This window comes from Gymnoscopelus braueri (genome assembly GCF_963280865.1).
Source record: "Gymnoscopelus braueri genome assembly, chromosome: 16".
NCBI lineage: Eukaryota > Metazoa > Chordata > Actinopteri > Myctophiformes > Myctophidae > Gymnoscopelus > Gymnoscopelus braueri.
Genome location: NC_137616.1, coordinates 47,729,290 through 47,751,944, shown reverse-complemented (window position 1 = coordinate 47,751,944; position 22,655 = coordinate 47,729,290). Strand labels below are relative to the sequence as shown.

Sequence of the window (22,655 nt, the reverse complement as noted above, 5' to 3'; positions counted from 1 at the left end):
TGGGTTTCATGTGTCTTTTTTTTCTGCACAATTCTAATAAAGTATTCAATCAATCAGAAAAAGGTGCCTTGTGGTTAGAGTGTCCGCCTTGCAACTGGGAGGTTGGGGTTCAATCCCCGGCCATTAAAAACTCTATTTCAACAGTAAAACACACAGTGACATTCACACTCGTTCACATTTCAACAGTAGTCTCCACAGATGATGAATATGAGCTAAATTAAATGAGCTGTCATGTTGACAAACATGTCAACTGCTAAGTTACTGCAACATTCAGCAGGTCTTAAACTGTTACTGTAATAGATTAGAGTGGTGTTTGGTTGCCACCGTGTGGCTTTAACATGCAACTGCAGCTATGTTACTTGATGTTTCACAGAGTGAGCACATGACCATCATGCTGTCTGGATCCTGAGTTTGAGTTTATTTAGGATCCCCATTAGCTGTTACACCTGGCAACAGAAAATATATTTTTATAAAAAAAAAGTCATGTTCATGGAGTGCCAAGAGTGAAAAGTGCAGCAGCAAAGGTTTTGTGGAATTGTGTCGTAGGACCATCGTAGGTAGCTACTATGCCTGATAGAATAATTTCCATCATCATCATTTTGCGTCATTTGCGTTGCATAATTAGATTAGCCTCTACGAGTCTCTTGCACACCTGCAGTCAACCCTGAACCCGGACATATTTTTTGGGTGGTGAGCATGTTTTCACGTTTTACTTAAAAGTATCAATACTGCAATGTAGAAATACTCTGTTACATGTAAAAGTCCGGAATTCAAAATGTACAAAAGTACAAAAGTATTGGTATCAAAACTTACTTAAAGTACCAAAAGTAAAAGCACTAACATGTTTGAAAATATCAGATCTACAAGCTCACAACGCGCCGCGATGTGACGATTTGTGAGCTTGTAGATCAGCTATTTTCAAATAGCCTATGTATAAAATAGGGCTAAAGTGGTTAATGCATGTTTTAGAATATAATAATTTATATCTGCAAAGTAACTAAATAAGAATAAGTCATAACTGAATAGAGAATATACTGGAATTATGAATTGATATAGAAGTACCAAAATGCATGCTATTTATCAAAGTTAAATAACCTGCATAATCACTGAATGAAAGAGAGTAGTTTCATACAATTAATGTGATATTACTGACATCAGTCATTATAGAGGAGGGATAAAATCAAGTTAATTTGTTTGACTCATATATTTTACAATAAAACATCTATAAATTGGATAGTCAACATATTAGTTACAAATATTAACTCTTTATGTAACGTTCAGTGACTCAGACAGTATAACACAGAAACCATCAGGCAGGAATTCAAAGTTCACATCAAGGTTTAATCCAGATTACAGTCAAGGATCAGAAGCAGGAGATCAAACAGTGAAGACTAATGTAATCAGGGATCAGGCAGAGAATCACAACCTGATCATTAGACACAGGTTCACACAGGAACAGTCAGGATCAGTGGTGTAACGTAGTAACAGCGGGCCCTGATGCAGGCTATTCAGGACGGGCCCCCCATCCTCCAGTTCACGCTCACAATAGGCTCCTCATAGTTTATACTGTAAGTGGTGGTGGTGGGCGCTTCAGGAGTCAGATAATCATTTAAACAAGTCTTATTTATCAACACAGTTTTAATGTGATGTAAAAAACAAGTGGATGAGGAACTAATGATTATGATACAATACAAATAATTTTGCTTTTTTTTTTAAACACAAATTCCTGGCACAAAATGGCATAAATCTTCTCTTCTATGGAACCGGGTCCATGGCACAACATATTTTTTAAGATAGGGGTCCGCGGGGGTCCTTGACATGAATAGGTTTGAGAACCACTGCTTTAGGAAACACTTGTGACTGTCAGTGACCATAACACAAGCATATAGATTCTATATAACTGAGTAATATTCCCCCTTAAAGACTCTAAATGATCATCATCATCATCATAATCATGTCTAACTGCATTATTCCACAGTTACACTGATCTTCCCAGGTAATATCTTCAGAGGGACAGTATCATCATCAGTGTAAATGAATGGAAAGAGTGTGTCAGTGAAAGTGTGTGTGAAGGTGTGTATGTGTGTGTTAGTATCAGGATCAGAGAATGACAGCTTTCCTTCATTCCAGTCCAGCTGGACTCTGATCCTCTGAGGATTCTGCTTCAATGAGAGATCAGTGTCTGACCCTGATGGGGAGCATGCTGTGTATTCACCTTCATATAACTCTATTGACCAGTGTTGACGCTGTTCTTCTCCCTTCCTCTGGTAAGACTCTGCTAGCACACCCAGTGCCCAGTCTGCATTATCTCCAACCTCAACATCCCAGCTGTGAGTCCCTGAGTTAAAGCCCTCAGAACCCAGTACGAAGCAAACTTGGTCAAACCTCTCTGGGTTGTCAGGAACCTGCTGTTCCTCTCCGCCTCTCACACTGGTTAGATCATCAGACAGGGTATAGTCTGGATGGGCAGTGTTGGGGTCCAGAATGACAGGAGTGTAGGAGACAATGTCCTTCATCTTGTTCCAGACTCTGAAGGTCAGGTTGCTCAGGTGTTTGGTCACGTCTATCAGAGGTCCTGAGACCAGCTGTGGGTCCTGCAGTGTGGACAACTGGACTCTTTCCATTGTGGTCTTGTAGTTCTGGAATGAGACGTGTTCAGCACTCAGCTCCTCCTCTATGGCTCTGATGTCGTTTGAAAGGGTTGACATGTCTCTGTTCAGGACCTTAATCTTCTTTTTCATCATCCGACTCTTCTGCTGCTCTTCATGCCTCAGTGCAGTGATGCTGGCCTCCTCTTCCTCTTGTAGAAACTGATGAAGCTTCTTAAACTGTTTCTTAATCTGCCTCTCTGTGTGTCGGGCCTGGACCTTAATGTGTTTTGCTATTTCGTCACTTTCCCACACAACTTTATTAAAGACCTCCAGTTTCTCCTGTAAAGGCTTCAGTGATTTCTGGACTTCCTCCTTGTGATCCAGAGCAACTTCATCGATGGGTCTGAAACTGTGGTTGGTGTGTTTTTCCGAATGAAGACACACAACACACACTGGCTGTTGACATTCCTGACAGAAGAGTTTGAGTTTCTCAGCATGCAGACTGCAGAGATCCTCAGACCCTGATGAAGTTCTCTTACGTTTTGAAGCTCTCTGATGTCTCTCCTGTATGAAGGCCTCACACACGTTCTTCAGAGCCAGGTTACGGGGCGGATGATCCGTTGAATGTATTTCCTTACAAACTGGACATTCATTTATTCTCTTCTGTCTCCACCAATTCTGAAGACATTCTTTACAGAAGCTGTGGCTGCATGACAGGAGAACAGGATCTTTAAAGATGTCACGACACACAGGACAGGAATAATCCTCTTCTGGAAGAGACGAGTTGGAAGCCATTTTGTCTCAGAGTGAAGCTACAAACACTCTGCTCAATACTTCAGCTGACAGTCAGCAGCAGGTTCCAGTGGTCTGGGTCAGTATTCCCTCCTGTAGCTGATGTGGAAAGACAGACTGTTCTCCTCACTGGAAGTTGTGTTTGATCTGAAGGTCAATCTTATCGTCTCAGATGAGTCTGGCAGGGAGCGGAGCTTCGACACACCACCACAAACCTGTTGCAAAGTACACACACACAAATTCACCATTAATCTAATACACACACACACACACACACACACACACACACACACACACACACAACGTATGCGCCACACATATTTAATTGATTTAATGAGATCACAGTCAAGTTTATTTCCTATACAATTAGTATAGACAGGGAACAATAGAGGGAGAGGGAGAGAGCCTGTTTAAACCATGCAAAAACCTAGAGTACTGAAACCTGAACATGCTGTCAGTACAAGAACTGAAAAGCGTCGTTCCACGTTGCCTGTAGACATTTTATACTGTATATTGTTCTACACCATTGCTGATGTGAAAAGAAAAAAGAAAGTGTTTTGATATGAAGTGAATGAGGACACTAGAAAACCGCCATCTGATATGCATCAGAGTTTTATTGATCACCAAGGGGAAAAGTGTCCCTCGACTTAAGCATGCTTAAGCATCCAAACTGGCCCCTGTAAAAGTCATAACCTAACCCCTCCCCCTTCAAAGTGTTTACTGTACATATTTGTTTTTCTTAACTTTAAAATGTTTATATGATGTTCTGCATAATAGTGAATATCTGTCTGTTATTTATGTCTCCATGAATTGAGTATGTGAGGAGCCCAATTGAAACAATCCAGTAGGCTTTTCAATCCTATTTAGTTGAATTTTGAACTGTACTTCCATGTGCTTTTTTCTCTGCAAACTTCTAAATAAAGTATTCAATCAATCAATCAAATGCTAACTATCCACTGTCCTGCATCAGGAATGGACACAGATGGTGTCACCCTTTAAAAAAAAGCTGATAATATTTGATATTTCATTTTCATCGTAACGTGTTGTCAGCTTGTACATCTGGTGTATTTGTGAGGAAAGTAAATACCAACCTCTGTGTTTACTGGGTCGTTTCAGGTAGGGTTGGGTGTAGGTGTGAAACGCTCCCTAATGTGATGGTCATGGAACTGACTCTGGTTCCTCAATGTTGGTCCGGTTCCAGATCCAACCCTAGTATCAGGTGGTCAGGTAAGGTTCAGCTGTGTTGAACAGGATTCTAAATCAAACACAGAAAAAAGAAAATAACTCAGTTCTTCTCTGAACTCGAATACTTTGTTTTTTTTTGTCGCATTCCTGACCCAATAATTCCATAATTGAGGACTCTGATGCGGTAGGAGACGAAAATTAAACTATAAAAGAATGTAAACTCCAAAACAACTATCACAGGGATTACTGATGAGCCTACTAATGATTCAGGTTAGAAAAATATATGTTTTTGCTCTCGTTAAGATTGGTCTCCTATTAACTTCATTAGTCAAATATTGGATTATTGTCTCATGTGACAAACAAAAATCTCCATGAATTCAAGGCTTCATGGGGTGAGTAATTGATAGAAAGTTCTCTTTTTAGATAAGTATTCATTAACCACTTAAACCTAGATGCTACTTTGTTGGAAGTCAAATAGTGACAATAGACCGTCTATAATTAACGTATGTGTAATTAAAAAAAAAACTTCTAAATCACTTCAAAACCGTCCGCGTCGACAGGCTGTTCCGACCCGTTTCTAAATTGCACATAAACAGGACATTGAGTTATGCAAAACGAGCGTTCTCCAAAATTTTCGTTGAAATTCGGCTCACATGCCGTTTATAATGACCACACACACACACACACACACACACACACACACACAGGTGGAAGAACTTTGATTTGTTTTGTTAGCGAAGTTAAAGTACTAAGTAGCAATATCACAATGTAGAAATACATTTGCAAGTAAAAAATCCTACTTTAAAACTTTTACTTGAGTAAAAGTACAATATTGTCAGCAAAAAATACTTGCAGTACTCATTATGCAGAATGTCCCATTTCACAAAATAGCAGATCTATTGATGTGACACATTGTGAGCTTAGATCGGCTATTTTAGAATATCCTACTTTTAAATAGGGCTTAATTGGTTAATGTTAGTTTTGTAATAACTATAAATAAATACATCTGCAAGGTAAGTAATAAACAATAAGTAAATTATAAGCAAATATTCTGAGATGTAGCAAAGTAGATGAAATGTAAATAATCTTAAGGTAACTCAAAATTGTACTTGAATACAGCACTGAGTAAATTCAGTTATTTAGTTATTCCACCATTGTGTAAAACAACAAAACAAGAACACTATATAAAAATGCAATACTGCAGATTCACATACATTACTGTCAGAAAGTCTGTCATAACAACATGACACAAAAGTGGATTTTTCTACTGACAGACAAACATTGTGTTTACATTGTGATAGCTTCACTGGGACTCATTTACATGAATTATTTTAGCCCAAATACAACATTAAACAAACACTCACACTAAGCATAAACCTAACAGGAAAAAAACTGTAAACCTAACCTTGGATCAAGACTATATCAGATGTATTTTACTGTGATAGTGTTGGTCTTTGTACAAATGCAAAATATAAGTTGCTTATCCTGTAGCCCCGGATGTTAACTCAGCATTCGGAGTATTTGTTCACTGTATTAATACCTATTTTTCAATAGATATGCGTTTTAATCCCGTCTGTGCCTGAACGCCATTTCCCCCCCTCGTTTACATCCTGTTTACATTGCGTGTAATACCGACTTTCACCTGATGCGCCCCGTCACCACCACCCATTGAGGAATACAGGGAATTTCTGACAGAATCCGGAAAACACGGGATTAAAACAGATCTATTGCTAAATACAAACTAATACAGTGAACACGTGTTCCGAATGTCTAGTTAACATCCGTGGCTACAGGTTAGATACTTAATATGATTGTTTTGAACATGTGAGGAGAAGTACGGGCTTTCCGCGCGGATGTCCAGTGACTATTAGGGGGGTTGAGACCAAGACTATCATAGATACGAAAGTAAAAGTCAGACTCGATAAAATACCTGTATGATAGTCTTGATCCATCATCCAAGGCTAAAGTAAACCTATATTATAGTGAACAAACAAACAGATGTAATGACAATAGAAAATACACTTCAAACAAACACATACCAGCATGGCTGCATACAACTGAAGAGGGAATGAGTCCAAGGAGTTCATGTACAAAACAACCACCTACAAACTGTAAAGAAATGACTTAATCAAATGTCCACAACAAACAATACAATATTCTCTTTTACGCAGACAAACTTCAGACAAACAAACAAACCTCATTTAGTTGAAATGGAGGAAAGTTGTTCTTCTTCTTACTTTCAGGAGAGCTGCTTCCTTGTTGTTCTTCTTCTCCTTTTTCTTGCGTCTTTAGATTGCATACCGCCACCTACCTACCCGGAGGATGTATAACATGCTTTTTTTTACCAGCACTTTGCTGAACATGGCAGAAATAGATTATGATGATGTCTGTGTTAAGATGGCGAACGTGACGTCTGAGGTTGTTCCAACCATTTGGGTGTAATAAGTAAAATATATTTAAGAAGATTTTTTTTTTTTTTCAATTCTTCTGCCAATTGAATAGCCCTGCCATACAGTTATGTATTATTAAATGTTAATTTAACCATTTTTTCATATGAAAGGTTAATGTGGGGGCATACATCAGTCAAACCTCGCTGCCAACCAATACATTTCTGTATTTTTTTTATTTGGTGAAATTGGCGTGGCATTATTTTAATAATGTTTAATAATGGTATTATTTTCTTAAATGTTTATATAAGATCTCCCAGTTAGTTTTCTGTCGTGTCTCAACCTAATACTATGTTATTTTATTATCAATATTATTATTATTATATGGTGCAACATAGTTACATTGTAAGTTACAAGTGTTTGATCGATTGAATACTTTATTAACTTGATTATTAACAGTACAGGTAGCACAGTCAAAGGTCATGCTAAAAGGATAACACAAAAAGCCCCAGGGGGCTGGTTTCCATTGTGGTCCATTGTACTCAATTAATCAATAAAACATACAATACATACAGAGACCAACTCTCCTCGCTGCTCCTACCCGCCTAGTGAGCACTTATCCTGGGCATAGAAGCAGATCTACAAACCCACCCGTGGGGGAAATTCACCCCCATAAAAGATTTGTGGTGTTAAAAAATGTCAAAAGATTTTTTTGGGGGGAAAATAGCTGATGTATAAAGGGCCCTAGCCCCTGGGGGTCCCCGGACCCCACTTTGAGAACCCCTGTATTAGACCACGGACCACCATAACTCTGAGAGTGTACAAATGGAACTAAATTGGTTCCATTTGTACACTCTCAGAGTTACAGACCTGTAAGGGTCCATTTTGTTCCTTTTACTATCCACCGTTTATCTGGGTGCCCCCTGGAACTCCCTCAAGGACCCCTGGGGTCCCGGGACCTCCCTTTGAGAACCACTGTTCTATACACATTCTAACAGCTAGGTTTTTGGAGGAAAACGTTTGGGTGCCAAAACCGTATATATACGGTTTTGCGCATACTAACGTTGAGTGCCAAAACCGTATATATACGGTTTTTTCCTTCACAGCAACAGGAAATATCACTCCTACAAGATTTAGACTCCAATCCACCTCCTGGTTAACTTATGACTTCAAAAACCTGTATCTCGGCTCCTGTGCACTTTTTTTTTTTACAATGTTAATTTAACTATTTTCAACTGGCTGCAACTATGGAATGGATTTCCGAATGTTTTAAATTTTTTCCCCCCGATTGTACGAGACCTGTATGTGTGTAATGAGGGGATCACCGTGAGGACGGTGATCACTGAAAATATTTTGTGACTACTTGAAAAAGGTTCAAAATGTTTAAAAAGTCCTGGCACTCAAAGTATAATATTTTAATAAACCTCTGGCACCCAATGTGTAACATTCAGTCCTTCTAGAATGATGTTGAAAATTAACCTGGTGTAATATTAAATCAGCTTCTTTTTTTTACCACATTTACACCTGCAGTTTTCAGTTTAAACCCCTTGTTTCCCGTCTTAAATGAGATCAAATTACATTATTTATCAAGTTGTGACAGCAGTGGAACAGTACAGAAACTAGTAGACATTTACTGAAATGTACGTATATACACATTTGAAAATAGTATAGTTTATACAAATACAACCAGAAAATAATAATGTGATGTTACTGACAGTCATTATAGAGGAGGGATAACATCAAGGGAATTAGTTTTACTCAAGATATAATATTTTACAATAAAACTTATTTAACCTGGATAGTCCACATATTTGTTGTAAATATTAACTCTTTAGGTAACGTTCAGTGACTCAGACAGGACAACACAGAAACGCTCAGGCAAGAATTCAAAGTTCACAAGATTTAATCCATATTAAAGTCAAGGATCAGAACAGAACAAAAAGTGAAGACTAATGTAGCTGTCAGGGAACAGGCAGAGAATCACAACCTGATAATTAGTCGCTCTGGAGCTAAATGCCTAAATTATAAATGGTAAAGGTTGTATTTCTGAGGAAGTCAAAAGATATGACTTTGCTGAGCCCTGAAATACCCTTTGTATGTAAAACATGAATTATTGCACATTAATCAGACATTCTGCATAATAAGACAAATAGCCATTCTAATCTTGCAGTTGGATCCCATCAGAGCCAATGTGCAGTACTTAAAACCCATGAACAGTGTTGGACAGTAACTAAGTACATTTACTCTTAAACCATTAAGACCTGAGGCGATTCTTACATTAACTAAGTATATTTACTCTTGAACCCATGAACAGTAGTGGACAGTAACTAAGTACATTTACTCTTAAACCCATGAACAGTGTTGGACAGTAACTAAGTACATTTACTCTTAAACCCATGAACAGTGTTGGACAGTAAGTACATTTACTCTTAAACCATTGAACAGTAGTGGACAGTAACTAAGTACATTTACTCTTGAACTATTGAACAGTAACTAAGTATATTTACTCTTAAACCATTGAACAGTAGTGGACAGTAACAAAGTACATTTACTCTTAAACCATTGAACAGTAACTAAGTACATTTACTCTTAAACCATTGAACAGTAACTAACCATTGAACAGTAACTAAGTACATTTACTCTTAAACCATTGAACAGTAGTGGACAGTAACTATGTATATTAACTCACACTGGGGTCCTTCCGTGGAGGTCACTGAGGGAGTCCAATTACATTTTGAGAACAGCCATGTTTTTAGGTCAGATTTAAATGTGGTTGGGGAATCATGATTACATTACATTACAGTCATTTAGCAGACGCTTTTACCCAAAGCGACTTACAATAAGTGTAGGTTTGTTTCTTGTGACATCTTCATTTTTCTAGGGGACCAAATATTTTAAGATGGGGGGATCCACGGCCAAATACATATCAATTTGGGGGTCCTCGACATGAAAAGGTTTGAGAACCAATGCTTTAGGAAACACTTGTTAATGTGACTGTCATTGACCACAACATAATCACATATTCTGCTAAACTGAGTAATATATTCCCCCTTATAGACTATTCATCATCTCGTCATGTCTAACCTGCTGTCTACACGTAGCATGTCTACAAGAAACATGACCATTCACACTGTTTAAGTCTCACATTGTTCATGTACAGCTTTATAGGTTGATAATATAGTCAATAGTGACATCTAGTGGAAATGCAGGGGAAACCATCCTTACTGTTTACTTGCTATTACTACAGTGAGGAAGGAAGGACAACTAGATCAAATTTATGAAATCAGCGATAAGACAATAGTGGTGCTGAGAGCTAGTGTGTGGATTTTATTTGTTTTACTGATTGTATTTTACAGCCACAGTTACTTTGAGCCTATATAGGGCCATGATTGTGTTTAGCATTTCAAGTTACATGCAAAATCCACACTAAAACAATATTCATAATGTGCTATTCAAACTATTGAATCGTGTCTCCCAATGTCTCCTTAAACTGGAAAGCAGAGCATTAATATTATATGAGCTTTATATAAAATTGTTACATTACATCCACATGAGTATTATTGTTTTTTTTTATCTATGACTTATATCTCTGAGTTCATAGCAAGATCACCATGGACGGATTCTAGAAAATGTTCTATTATTATATCATAGTGTTCTAATGTTCCATTATTATATCATAATGTTCCATTATTATATCATAGTGTTCTAATGTTCCATTATTATATCATAATGTTCTAATGTTCCATTATTATATCATAATGTTCCATTAACCATCTATGGAGCAGCTCCAGTATGTGTCTCTTGGTGACATCATCACTAGTCTTGTCACTCTGCCTTTCATCTTAAGACAATTAAAACTGATCTGTACAATATAGAAATAAATAATGTCAACTCTTTTAAAGTGAACTTTAACAGTAGCAACAGGACATATTCATATATTTCTGCTGTGTTTTCTGGTAAGTCAGTTGTTTTAGTCACTTGGCCTTTGACCTGAACGTTGTTGAATCAACTTGTTCTCTTTCAACAGCTAATACATTATTTTGAATGGTGATGTTATGAAGTTATGACTGAGGCCAAGTTGACACCAAAGTCTTGACTGTCACTAGGCAGATCAGAACATGATAATGAATAAGTCATAACTGAATACAGAATATACTGGAATTATAAATAATACCAACATGTAGGCTATTTATCAAAGTTAAATGCCCTGCATAATCACTACATGAAGTGTCTTGGTTTGATGAAAATTAAAATAATAACGTGATTTTTGACATCAGTCATTATAAAGGGATAACATCAAGTGAATTAGTTTGACTCATGATATATTTTATAGCCTAGAGTCTATAACCTGGACTGTCGTAAATAGTGACAGTATAACACAGAAACCATCAGGCAGGAATTCAAAGTTCACATCAAGGTTTAATCCAGATTACAGTCAAGGATCAGAAGCAGGAGATCAAACAGTGAAGACTAATGTAATCAGGGATCAGGCAGAGAATCACAACCTGATCATTAGACACAGGTTCACACAGGAACAGTCAGGATCAGTGGTGTAACGTAGTAACAGCGGGCCCTGATGCAGGCTATTCAGGATGGGCCCCCCATCCTCCAGTTCAGGCTCACAACAGGCTCCTCACAGTTTATACTGTAAGTGGTGGTGGGCGCTTCAGGAGTCAGCTAATCATTTATACAAGTCTTATTTATCAACACAGTTTTAATGTGATGTAAAATACAAGTGAATGAGGAACTAATGATTATTATTTAAATTATAAAAACAAGTGGATGAGAAAATAATGATTATGATATAAAATACAAAAACAAGTGGATGAGGAACAAATGAGTATAGAAAATGTTTTGAAAATCGTTGATTTTTTAAAACATAAATCTTCTAGGGGACGGGGGTCCCTGGCATAAAATATTTTAAGATGGGGGTCCGCGGCCAAATGCATATCAATTTGGGGGTCCTTGACATGAACACATTTGAGAACCACTGCTATGGGAAACACTTGTCAATGTGACTGTCATTGACCACAACACAATCATATATATAGATTCTATAAAACTGAGTAATATCCTCCTTTAAAGACACACTTTCTTATCATCATCATGTCTAACTGCATTGTTCCACAGTTACACTGATCTTCCCAGGTAACATCCTCAGAGGGACAGTATCATCACCAGTGCTAATGCATGGAAAGAGTGTGTCAGTGAAAGTGTGTGTGAAGGTGTGTATGTGTGTGTTAGTATCAGGATCAGAGAATGACAGCTTTCCTTCATTCCAGTCCAGCTGGACTCTGATCCTCTGAGGATTCTGCTTCAATGAGAGATCAGTGTCTGACCCTGATGAGGAGCATGCTGCGTATTTACCTTCCTCTAACCATATTCCCCAGCATTGACCCCCTCTGTCTCCCTTCCTCTGGTAAGACTCTGCTAACAAACCCATTTCCCAGGATGCATTGTCTCCAACCTCAACATCCCAGCTGTGAGTCCCTGAGTTAAAGCCCTCAGAACCCAGGACATAGCAATAGTGGTCAAACCTCTCTGGGTTGTCAGGAAGCTGCTGTCTTTCTCCATCTCTCACACTGGTCAGATCATCAGACAGGGTATAATCTGGATGGGCAGTGTTGGGGTCCAGAATGACAGGAGTGTAGGAGACAATGTCCTTCATCTTGTCCCAGACTCTGAAGGTCAGGTTGCCCAGGTGTTTGGCCACGTCTATCAGTGGTCCTGAGACCGGCTGTGGGTCCTGCAGTGTGAACTGGACTCTTTCCATTGTGGTCTTGTAGTTCTGCAGGAATGAGATGTGTTCAGCTCTCAGCTCCTCCTCTATGGCTCTGATGTTGTTTGAAAGGGTTAATATGTCTCTGTTCAGACCCTCAATCTTCTCCTTCATCATCTGACTCTTCTGCTGCTCTTCCTCCCTCAGTGCAGTGATGCTGGCCTCCTCTTTCTCTTGTAGAAACTGAAGAAGCTTTTTAAACCGTTCCTTAATCTTTCTCTCTGTGTGCCGGGCCTGGACCTTAATGTGTTTTGCTGTTTGGTCACTTTTATTTTTTACTTCATTAAAGACCTCCAGTTTCTCCTGTAAAATCTCCAGTAATTCCTGGACTTCCTCCTTGTGATCCAGAGCAGCTTCATCGATGGGTCTGAAACTGTGGTTGGTGTGTTTTTTTGAATCTCGACACACAACACACACTGGCTGTTGACATTCCAGACAGAACAGTTTGAGTTTCTCAGCATGCAGACTGCAGAGATCCTCAGACCCTGACCAAGTTCTCTTACGTTTTGAAGCTCTCTGTCTCTCCTGTATGAAGGCCTCACACAGGTTCTTCAGAGCCAGGTTACGGGGTAGATGATCTGATGAATGTATTTCCTTACAAACTGGACATTGCTTTATTGTCTTCCGTCTCCACCATTCCTGCAGACAAGCATTACAGAAGCTGTGGCTACAAGACAGTATGACAGGATCTTTAAAGATGTCACGACACACAGGACAGGTATAATCCTCTTCTGGAGGAGACGACGTGGAAGCCATTTAGTCTCTGAGTGAAGCTACACTCTGCTCAATACAGGAAATCAGTCAGTCGTAGTAACACTTCCTCCTCTAGAATGTTCCCTGAAGTTTACTTTCACTGTGAATCGTGGTTGTTGTTAAAGTCCATTCAGCTGACAGAGTCAGCAGCAGGTTCCAGTGGTCTGGGTCAGTATTCCCTCCTGTAGCTGATGTGGAAAGACAGTCTGTCCTCCTCACTGGAAGTTGTGTTTGATCTGAAGGTCAATCTAATCGTCTCAGATGAGTCTGGCAGGGGGCGGAGCTTTGACACACCACCACAGACCTGTTGCAAAGTACACACACACACAAATTTTCCATTAATCTGATACACATATAACGTATGCCCCAAACATGTTTAGTCCCATTTCAAACAAATCCCTAAAACTGCCTTCTTCCACCTTCGCAACGTTGTCCGCCTTCGTCCCAGCCTATCACACACTGCTGCTGAGACACTCATCCATGCCTTCATCACATCCAGACTCCACTACTGCAATATCCTTCTATATGGTGTCACCACCAAGGTTCTCAAGAAACTACAGTTTGTACAAAACTCTGCCCCCCGCCTGCTCACCAGAATAAAATAGGGCTGAAGTGGTTAATGTATGTTTTAGAACATAATAATTTATATCTGAAAAGTAACTAAAGTTTTCAAATAATTGTAGTGGAGTAAAAGTACAATATTTGCCTCTCTGAGATGTAGTGGAGTAGAAGTAAAAGTACTGAAAATTGGAAATACTCCAGCAAAGTAAAAAAATACCTCAAAAAATACCTCAAAATACCTACATTTACACAAGTACTGACTTGAGTAAATGTAATTAGTTACTTTCCACCACTGGTGTAATAACTGAAAAGCTTCACCCCATGTGTTTTGCCAGTAGACTAAATTATTATGCTGTATATTGTTCTTCAGAATACCATTGGTTCAGGTTGGTAGTTATTTTATTCATTCCATAGTGGAAATTAAGATGTTAAAGCAACTCTCATAGAGACATCAATGAAAAACATGTTTAATTTAAAATAGGCATCTAAGTATAGTCAACCTACAATATAAAACAATGACAGACCAAACACTACTAAAGAGTCTGATGGCTTGCATCCCAGGTGTTGTCAGCTTGTACATCTGGTGTGTTTGGCAAGTGAGGAGTGTAAATACCAACCTCTGTGTTTACTGTGTTGTCTCAGGTAGGGTTGGGATCCTGTAGGATTTGAACCATTCCCTCTCAACGGTCTGATTCCTTAACGCTTCCCTTTAACCATTCCTAGATTTGAAAACACATAAATAAATCAGCCTTCATTAAAGAAATGTATAAACAAATACGGTATTGTATACCTCTGGGTTACTTGAGGGGGTTCCAAATGGACCCTTACAGGTCTGTAACTCAGAGTGTACAAATGGAACCAAATGGACCTGTAAGGGTCCTTTTGGTTCCATTTGTAAACTCTCAAGAGTCATAAGTGGGCCTTGAAACTAAAAGGTTAGAGTAAAAGTAACAATACCACAATGTAGAAATACTGTCACAAGTTTTTAAAAAGTAAGTAAAACATTTAAAACTTTCACTTGAGTAAAAGTAAAAAAAATGTTGGCAGCAAAATATACTCTCAGTGCTCATTATGCAGAATGTCCCATTTCACATAGAAATAGCAGATTGACAAGCTCACAACTCGAAGCAACACACTGAGAGCTTGTAAATCGGCTATTTTTCAATATCCCAAGTATAAAATAGGTTTTAATTGGTTAGTGTATGTATTGTAATAATACGTATACATAATTAAATATGCAAAGAAGGTAGTAAATAAAGTTTTTAAATTACTGCAGTGGAATTAAAAGCTCAACATTCTCCTCTGAGATTTAGAGAAGTAGATGTACTGTATAGAGAACTGAACATGTAAATACTCAAGGTACCTCAACATTGTACTTGAATACAGTACTGAGTAAATTCAGTTACTTGGTTACTCCACCATTGTGTAGGTGTAAAACACAGCAAAACAAGAACAACACTTTATAAAAATACAATACTGCAGATTCAGAGATTATTACTGGCAGTAAGTCTGTCATAACAACATGACAAAAGTGGATATTTGTGAAAGCCATTGATTATATACTGACAGGACAAGCATTGTGTTTATTTCTACACGAACTGGGACAATATGGTTTGTTTTCACACTTAGATCAAACTAATGGTTTAATAAGTGTCAAGTATCACTCCCTCCAGGCAAACACACAACTCAATAGTTATTCATATCATACACTGATAGCTTCAACTCATTTATACCTAGCCTTGATACAAGACTGTCATATATAATATGAGTGTCTTGGATGATTTTCAAAATAGTGTTTGTGTAACAAATGCTGCAGCTCATGACAACATTATTACGAAGACCATGTAGCTGTACCAACTGTAGAATGTATTTTCTTTCCTTGTACAATTATTTTATTTACTCCACTGCGCCCTCTACAGATCTGCTCAATGGTCATTTATATTGACCAGATCTGTAGGGGGCGCAGTGGAGTAAATACAATAATTTCCGTCTGGCGGTACATATTTTGTTTTCTGCCCCAAAAGTGTATTATACAGAGAAGGTGGGATGCTGAGAGTCTTCCCACCCTGGAATATAGACTTTCAACAACACAAAACAGCCTTTGTTTCGGTGAGTAGCTAAATAGTTTTGTTTATTTTTTACTAAAGACAGAGACCTCTCACGGCAGTGTAATGTTGGTCTATGAGCAGAGCAGCTCACCTGGCAGAGCGTTAGAGAGAACTCACTAACACTCTGGACCAGGGCTAAGATTCATATTTTATATATATATATATATATATATATATATATATATATATATATATATATATATATATATATATATATATATATATATATATATACACAAAACAAAACATAACAATATTCATACAGACGTAGCAAAAGGCATGGCTGACAACATTCTATGTGATGATATGATACCCATAACTATGAGTTGTGAATTATTAGAACAGAGGAAGAAGGTTTTTTTCAGAAAAGCATCCAGTTTACAAATAACTTTAGGCTTATATCAGATTGCAGTAATAAAATGTTTTTCAACATAGATGGGTGACGTCATCCCAGAGGTAAGCTACTTTGTACAACTACTGGTCAAAGTTGATGATAATAAACCTTCATGTAGTTGTACAACTTTGACCATAAATCAAACAACAAATGACCATATTAGCCTTAGATCAAGACCATCGTTGATGTATGCAAATGCTAAATATAAGGTGCTTACCCGCTTGCCCCAAATGTTAACTAGGTGTCCGTAGTGTGTGTGTAATGTATTAGTCCATATTTGTCGATAAAGAAGTGTTTTAATCCCGTCTGTGGCCGATTCTGGAGGAAGTTAGTGATGGGGCGCATCCGGTGAAAGCCGGAATTACACTCAATGTAAACAGGAAGTAAACGAGGGGGGAATGTCGTTCGGCCACCAACGGGATTAAAACACTTCTTTATTGAACAATATGGACTAATACATTACACAAACACAACGGACACCTAGTTAACATTTGGGGCAAGCGGGTAAGCACCTTATATTTTGCATTTTGTACATGTTAGGAGAAATACGGGCTTTGCTGGTGACATTCCACGACAAACTGGGGGGGTCGCTAAGACTCTCGTAGATATAAAAATGTCAACATCACTCAAATACATCTACGATAGTCTTCTTGATCTAAGGCTAATATCATATGACAGATAAGATAATGTTACAGCTCTTAAATCAACATGTTCAGTGCTCACCTAACAGAAGAGAGTCTCACAGAAGATACTTTAGAGTCACTTGATGTTTCTCACACAGGAAACAACCATCTGACCCGCGCTTTCTCCTTCCCAACGTGAGGAGGAACGGCTGTCGTACAAACGGCCGTAAATCAGTACTGTCGTAACACTTAAAGGGCACTGCGCAATGAATGAAAGCATAGAGACTGTAAAAGAATGAGAGTGAAACTGGACTTCAGATCATTTTTCTATAGTCAGACTTTAATTAGGAATGCAGTCCTATTACACATCAGATCAGAAACAGATAGTCTCCCATCTAATTTAAGTGACTTTATTGTGACTGTATACTTTATAAATAAAATGCATTATTATTATTATTACGAAAAGAAAAACAGCTAATAGGATTTTATTGATTGATTGAATACTTGAATAGCAGTTTGCAAAAAGATAACAGCACAGGAAAGTACAGTTCAATACAAGACCTGCTAAGAGGATTTTAAACACATGAAGCCTACGGCTTGTTTCCATTGGGGTCCTTTGTACTCAATTCACCAAAATGTGGTATAGTGTATCTTGTAGACCAGGCCCATTGTAAGTTGCTGTAGGCCTACTCTGTCTTTTATTTTTATTTTATTTGGGCATGAGGAGAGGAAAAAGGATTAAAAGAAAATTCTTTTTTGGATTTTGCTGATTTAACTAATATATATATATATTTTAGAATATATTTTGTAATGTCTATCTGGTGAAGTGAACAGGGACTAAACTAAAGACCCATGAGGGAGGAAGGGTATGGGCAGTGTTGAGTGTTGTTTCGTGTCAACTCAAAGATAATTGTACCATCCTTGTCCTATATGTTGGGTGTACTTAAATGAATAATAGTTTTGTATTGTATTGTTTTACTGTACATATTTTTTTGTTTTTCATGTTTTTAAACAGTTTTTATGATGTTCTGCATTTAATGTTTCTATGAATTGAGTACAAAGGACCCCAATGGAAACAAGCCAAATATTTTCTTGGGTTTTAAATCCTATTAGGTGACCTTGTATTGAACTGTACTTTCATGTGTTTTTTTCCTGCACAGTTCTAATAAAGTATTCAAGCAATAAAAAAAAGGTGCCTTGTGGTTAGAGTGTCCGCCTTGCAACTGGGAGGTTGGGGTTCAATCCCCGGCCATTAAAAACTCTATTTCAACAGTAAAACACACAGTGACATTCACACTCGTTCACATTTCAACAGTAGTCTCCACAGATGATGAATATGAGCTAAATTAAATGAGCCGTCATGTTGACAAACATGTCAACTGCTAAGTTACTGCAACATTCAGCAGGTCTTCTAACTGTTACTGGAATAGATTAGAGTGGTGTTTGGTTGCCACCGTGTGGCTTTAACATGCAACTGCAGCTATGTTACTTGATGTTTCACAGAGTGTGCACATGACCATCATGCTGTCTGGATCCTGAGTTTGAGTTTATTTAGGATCCCCATTAGCTGTTACACCTGGCAACAGAAAATATATTTTTATTAAAAAAAGTCATGTTCATAGAGTGCCAAGAGTGAAAAGTGCAGCAGCAAAGGTTTTGTGGAATTGTGTCATATAGGACCATCGTCGGTAGCTACTATGCCTGATAGAATAATTTCCATCATCATCATTTTGCGTCATTTGCGTTGCGTAATTAGATTAGCCTCTACGAGTCTCTTGCACACCTGCAGTCAACTCTGAACCCGGACATATTTTTTGGGTTTTACTTGAGTAAAAGTATCAATACTGCAATGTAGAAATACTCTGTTACAAGTAAAAGTCCGGAATTCAAAATGTACAAAAGAACAAAAGTATTGGTATCAAAACTTACTTAAAGTACCAAAAGTAAAAGCACTAACATGTTTGAAAATATCAGATCTACAAGCTCACAACGCGCCGCGATTTGACGATTTGTGAGTTTGTAGATCGGCTATTTTCAAATAGCCTATAGGTATAAAATAGGGCTAAAGTGGTTAATGCATGTTTTAGAATATAATAATTTATATCTGCAAAGTAACTAAATAAGAATAAGTCATAACTGAATAGAGAATATACTGGAATTATGAATTGATATAGAAGTACCAAAATGCATGCGATTTATCAAAGTTAAATAACCTGCATAATCACTGAATGAAAAAGAGTAGTTCCAATCTATAAATTGGATAGTCAACATATTAGTTACAAATATTAACTCTTTATGTAACGTTCAGTGACTCAGACAGTATAACACAGAAACCATCAGGCAGGAATTCAAAGTTCACATCAAGGTTTAATCCAGATTACAGTCAAGGATCAGAAGCAGGAGATCAAACAGTGAAGACTAATGTAATCAGGGATCAGGCAGAGAATCACAACCTGATCATTAGACACAGGTTCACACAGGAACAGTCAGGATCAGTGGTGTAACGTAGTAACAGTGGGCCCTGATGCAGGCTATTCAGGACGGGCCCCCCCATCCTCCAGTTCACGCTCACAATAGGCTCCTCACAGTTTATACTGTAAGTGGTGGTGGGCGCTTCAGGAGTCAGATAATCATTTAAACAAGTCTTATTTATCAACACAGTTTTAATGTGATGTAAAAAACAAGTGGATGAGGAACTAATGATTATGATATAAAATACAAAAACATGTGGATGAGGAACTAATTATTATTATGTAAAATACAACAAGTGGATGAGAAAGTAATGATTATGATATAAAATACAAATCATTTTGCTTTTTTTTTTAAAACACAAATTCCTGGCACAAAATGGATTAAATCTTCTCTTCTATGGAACCGGGTCCATGGCACAACATATTTTTTAAGATAGGGGTCCGCGGGGGTCCTTGACATGAATAGGTTTGAGAACCACTGCTTTAGGAAACACTTGTGACTGTCATTGACCATAACACAAGCATATAGATTCTATATAACTGAGTAATATTCCCCCTTAAAGACTCTAAATGATCATCATCATCATAATCATGTCTAACTGCATTGTTCCACAGTTACACTGATCTTCCCAGGTAACATCTTCAGAGGGACAGTATCATCAATAGTGCTAATGTATGGAAAGAGTGTGTCAGTGAAAGTGTGTGTGAAGGTGTGTATGTGTGTGTTAGTATCAGGATCAGAGAATGACACCTTTCCTTCATTCCAGTCCAGCTGGACTCTGATCCTCTGAGGATTCTGCTTCAATGAGAGATCAGTGTCTGACCCTGATGGGGAGCATGCTGCGTATTCACCTTCATCTAAACATATTGACCAGTGTTGACCCCGTTCTTCTCCCTTCCTCTGGTAAGACTCTGCTAACACACCCAGTGCCCAGTCTGCATTATCTCCAACCTCAACATCCCAGCTGTGAGTCCCTGAGTTAAAGCCCTCAGAACCCAGGACACAGCCAAAGCGGTCAAACCTCTCTGGGTTGTCAGGAAGCTGCTGTTCCTCTCCACCTCTCACACTGGTCAAATCATCAGACAGGGTGTATGATGAAAAGGCAGTGTTGGGGTCCAGAATGACAGGAGTGTAGGAGACAATGTCCTTCATCTTGTCCCAGACTCTGAAGGTCAGGTTGCCCAGGTGTTTGGTCAAGTCCATCAGAGGTCCAGAGACCAGCTGTGGGTCCTGCAGTGTGAACTGGACTCTTTCCATTGTGGTCTTGTAGTTCTGCAGGAATGAGATGTGTTCAGCTCTCAGCTCCTCCTCTATGGCTCCGATGTTGTTTGAAAGGGTTAATATGTCTCTGTTCAGACCCTCCATCTTCTCCTTCATCATCTCAATTTTCTCCTGCTCTTCATCCCTCAGTGCAGTGATGCTGGCCTCCTCTTCCTCTTGTAGAAACCGATGAAGCTTTTTAAACTGTTTCTTAATCTGCCTCTCTGTGTGCTGGGCCTGGACCTTAATGTGTTTTGCTGTTCGGTCACTTTCCCTTTTAACTTTATTAAAGACCTCCAGTTTCTCCTGTAAAGGCTTCAGTAATTTCTGGACTTCCTCCTTGTGATCCAGAGCAGCTTCATCGATGGGTCTGAAACTGTGGTTGGTGTGTTTTTTAGAATCTCGGCACACAAGACACACTGGCTGTTGACTTTCCAGACAGAACAGTTTGAGTTTCTCAGCATGCAGACTGCAGATATCCTCAGACCCTGATGAAGTTCTCTTACGTTTTGAAGCTCTCCGTCTCTCCTGTATGAAGGCCTCACACAGGTTCTTCAGAGCCAGGTTACGGGGTAGATGATCTGTTGAATGTATTTCCTTACAAACTGGACATTCATTTATTCTCTTCTGTCTCCACCAATTCTGAAGACATTCTTTACAGAAGCTGTGGCTGCATGACAGGACAACAGGATCTTTAAAGATGTCACGACACACAGGACAGGAATAATCCTCTTCTGGAAGAGACGAGTTGGAAGCCATTTTGTCTCAGAGTGAAGCTACAAACACTCTGCTCAATACTTCAGCTGACAGAGTCAGCAGCAGGTTCCAGTGGTCTGGGTCAGTATTCCCTCCTGTAGCTGATGTGGAAAGACAGTCTGTCCTCCTCACTGGAAGTTGTGTTTGATCTGAAGGTCAATCTTATCGTCTCAGATGAGTCTGGCAGGGAGTGGAGCTTTGACACACCATCACAAACCTGTTGCAAAGTACACACACACAAATTCACCATTAATCTAATACATACACACACACACACACAACGTATGCGCCACACATATTTAATTGATTTAATGAGATCACAGTCAAGTTTATTTCCTATACAATTAGTATAGACAGGGAACAATAGAGGGGGAGGGAGAGAGCCTATTTAAACCATGCAAAAACCTATGAGTACTGAAACCTGAACATGCTGTCAGTACAAGAACTGAAAAGCGTCGTTCCACGTTGCCTGTAGACATTTTATACTGTATATTGTTCTACACCATTGCTGATGTGAAAAGAAAAAAGAAAGTGTTTTGATATGAAGTGAATGAGGACACTAGAAAACCGCCATCTGATATGCATTAGAGTTTTATTGATCACCAAGGGGAAAAGTGTCCCTCGACGTAAAGGAGAATTTTGGACTAAAGTTTTCTTACCTTTTCTGTGACGTTATGATATCTTAGGATGAATGGTACAGTAGAAAATGTTCATAACTCCACCCCTGAGCCGCCACAGCTTAAAAGGTGCGCGGATAGGCCTTAGGTTAGATCACATATTTTAATAGCTTTTTAAAAAAAAAAAAAATTGTGAGATCTGACGTTCATAGTGACAGAACACTGTCCCAAAAAAAAAAAAAAAAAAAAAACAGAAGTCTCGCTAGAGGAGATTGAAATCTCGAGATTTCAATCTCGTCTAGCGAGACTTCTGTTTTGTTTTTTTTGGTTGCATAGTGTTCTGTCACTATGAACGTCAGATCTAAAAATAAATAAAT

The 22,655-nt window shown here is 38.5% G+C and overlaps 2 protein-coding genes across 3 annotated transcripts; both read right to left on the bottom strand.

Moving 5' to 3' along the window:
• Nucleotides 1-1,673: 1,673 nt before the first annotated feature.
• LOC308103941 (nuclear factor 7, ovary-like) lies at nt 1,674-6,836 on the bottom strand. Of its 2 annotated transcripts, XM_080454157.1 has the most exons (4): nt 6,806-6,833; nt 6,608-6,677; nt 4,475-4,638; nt 1,674-3,598 (listed from the first exon to the last, which is right to left on the bottom strand). In XM_080454157.1, the coding sequence occupies exon 4, from the start codon at nt 3,384-3,386 to the stop codon at nt 1,968-1,970; it is 1,419 nt and encodes a 472-aa protein (XP_080310283.1). In that variant the 5' UTR covers nt 3,387-3,598; nt 4,475-4,638; nt 6,608-6,677; nt 6,806-6,833; the 3' UTR covers nt 1,674-1,967. The 2 variants fall into 2 exon arrangements, with proteins under 2 accessions (XP_080310283.1, XP_080310282.1); XM_080454156.1 differs by lacking the exon at nt 6,608-6,677 and having other exon boundaries at nt 6,765-6,836.
• Nucleotides 6,837-9,931: 3,095 nt separating this feature from the next.
• Nucleotides 9,932-21,787, bottom strand: LOC308103033 (E3 ubiquitin-protein ligase TRIM35-like). The gene is made up of 3 exons (XM_080452885.1): nt 20,264-21,787; nt 12,043-13,490; nt 9,932-10,024 (listed from the first exon to the last, which is right to left on the bottom strand). The coding sequence occupies exons 1-2, from the start codon at nt 21,662-21,664 to the stop codon at nt 12,066-12,068; spliced, it is 2,826 nt and encodes a 941-aa protein (XP_080309011.1). The 5' UTR covers nt 21,665-21,787; the 3' UTR covers nt 9,932-10,024; nt 12,043-12,065.
• Nucleotides 21,788-22,655: the final 868 nt, after the last annotated feature.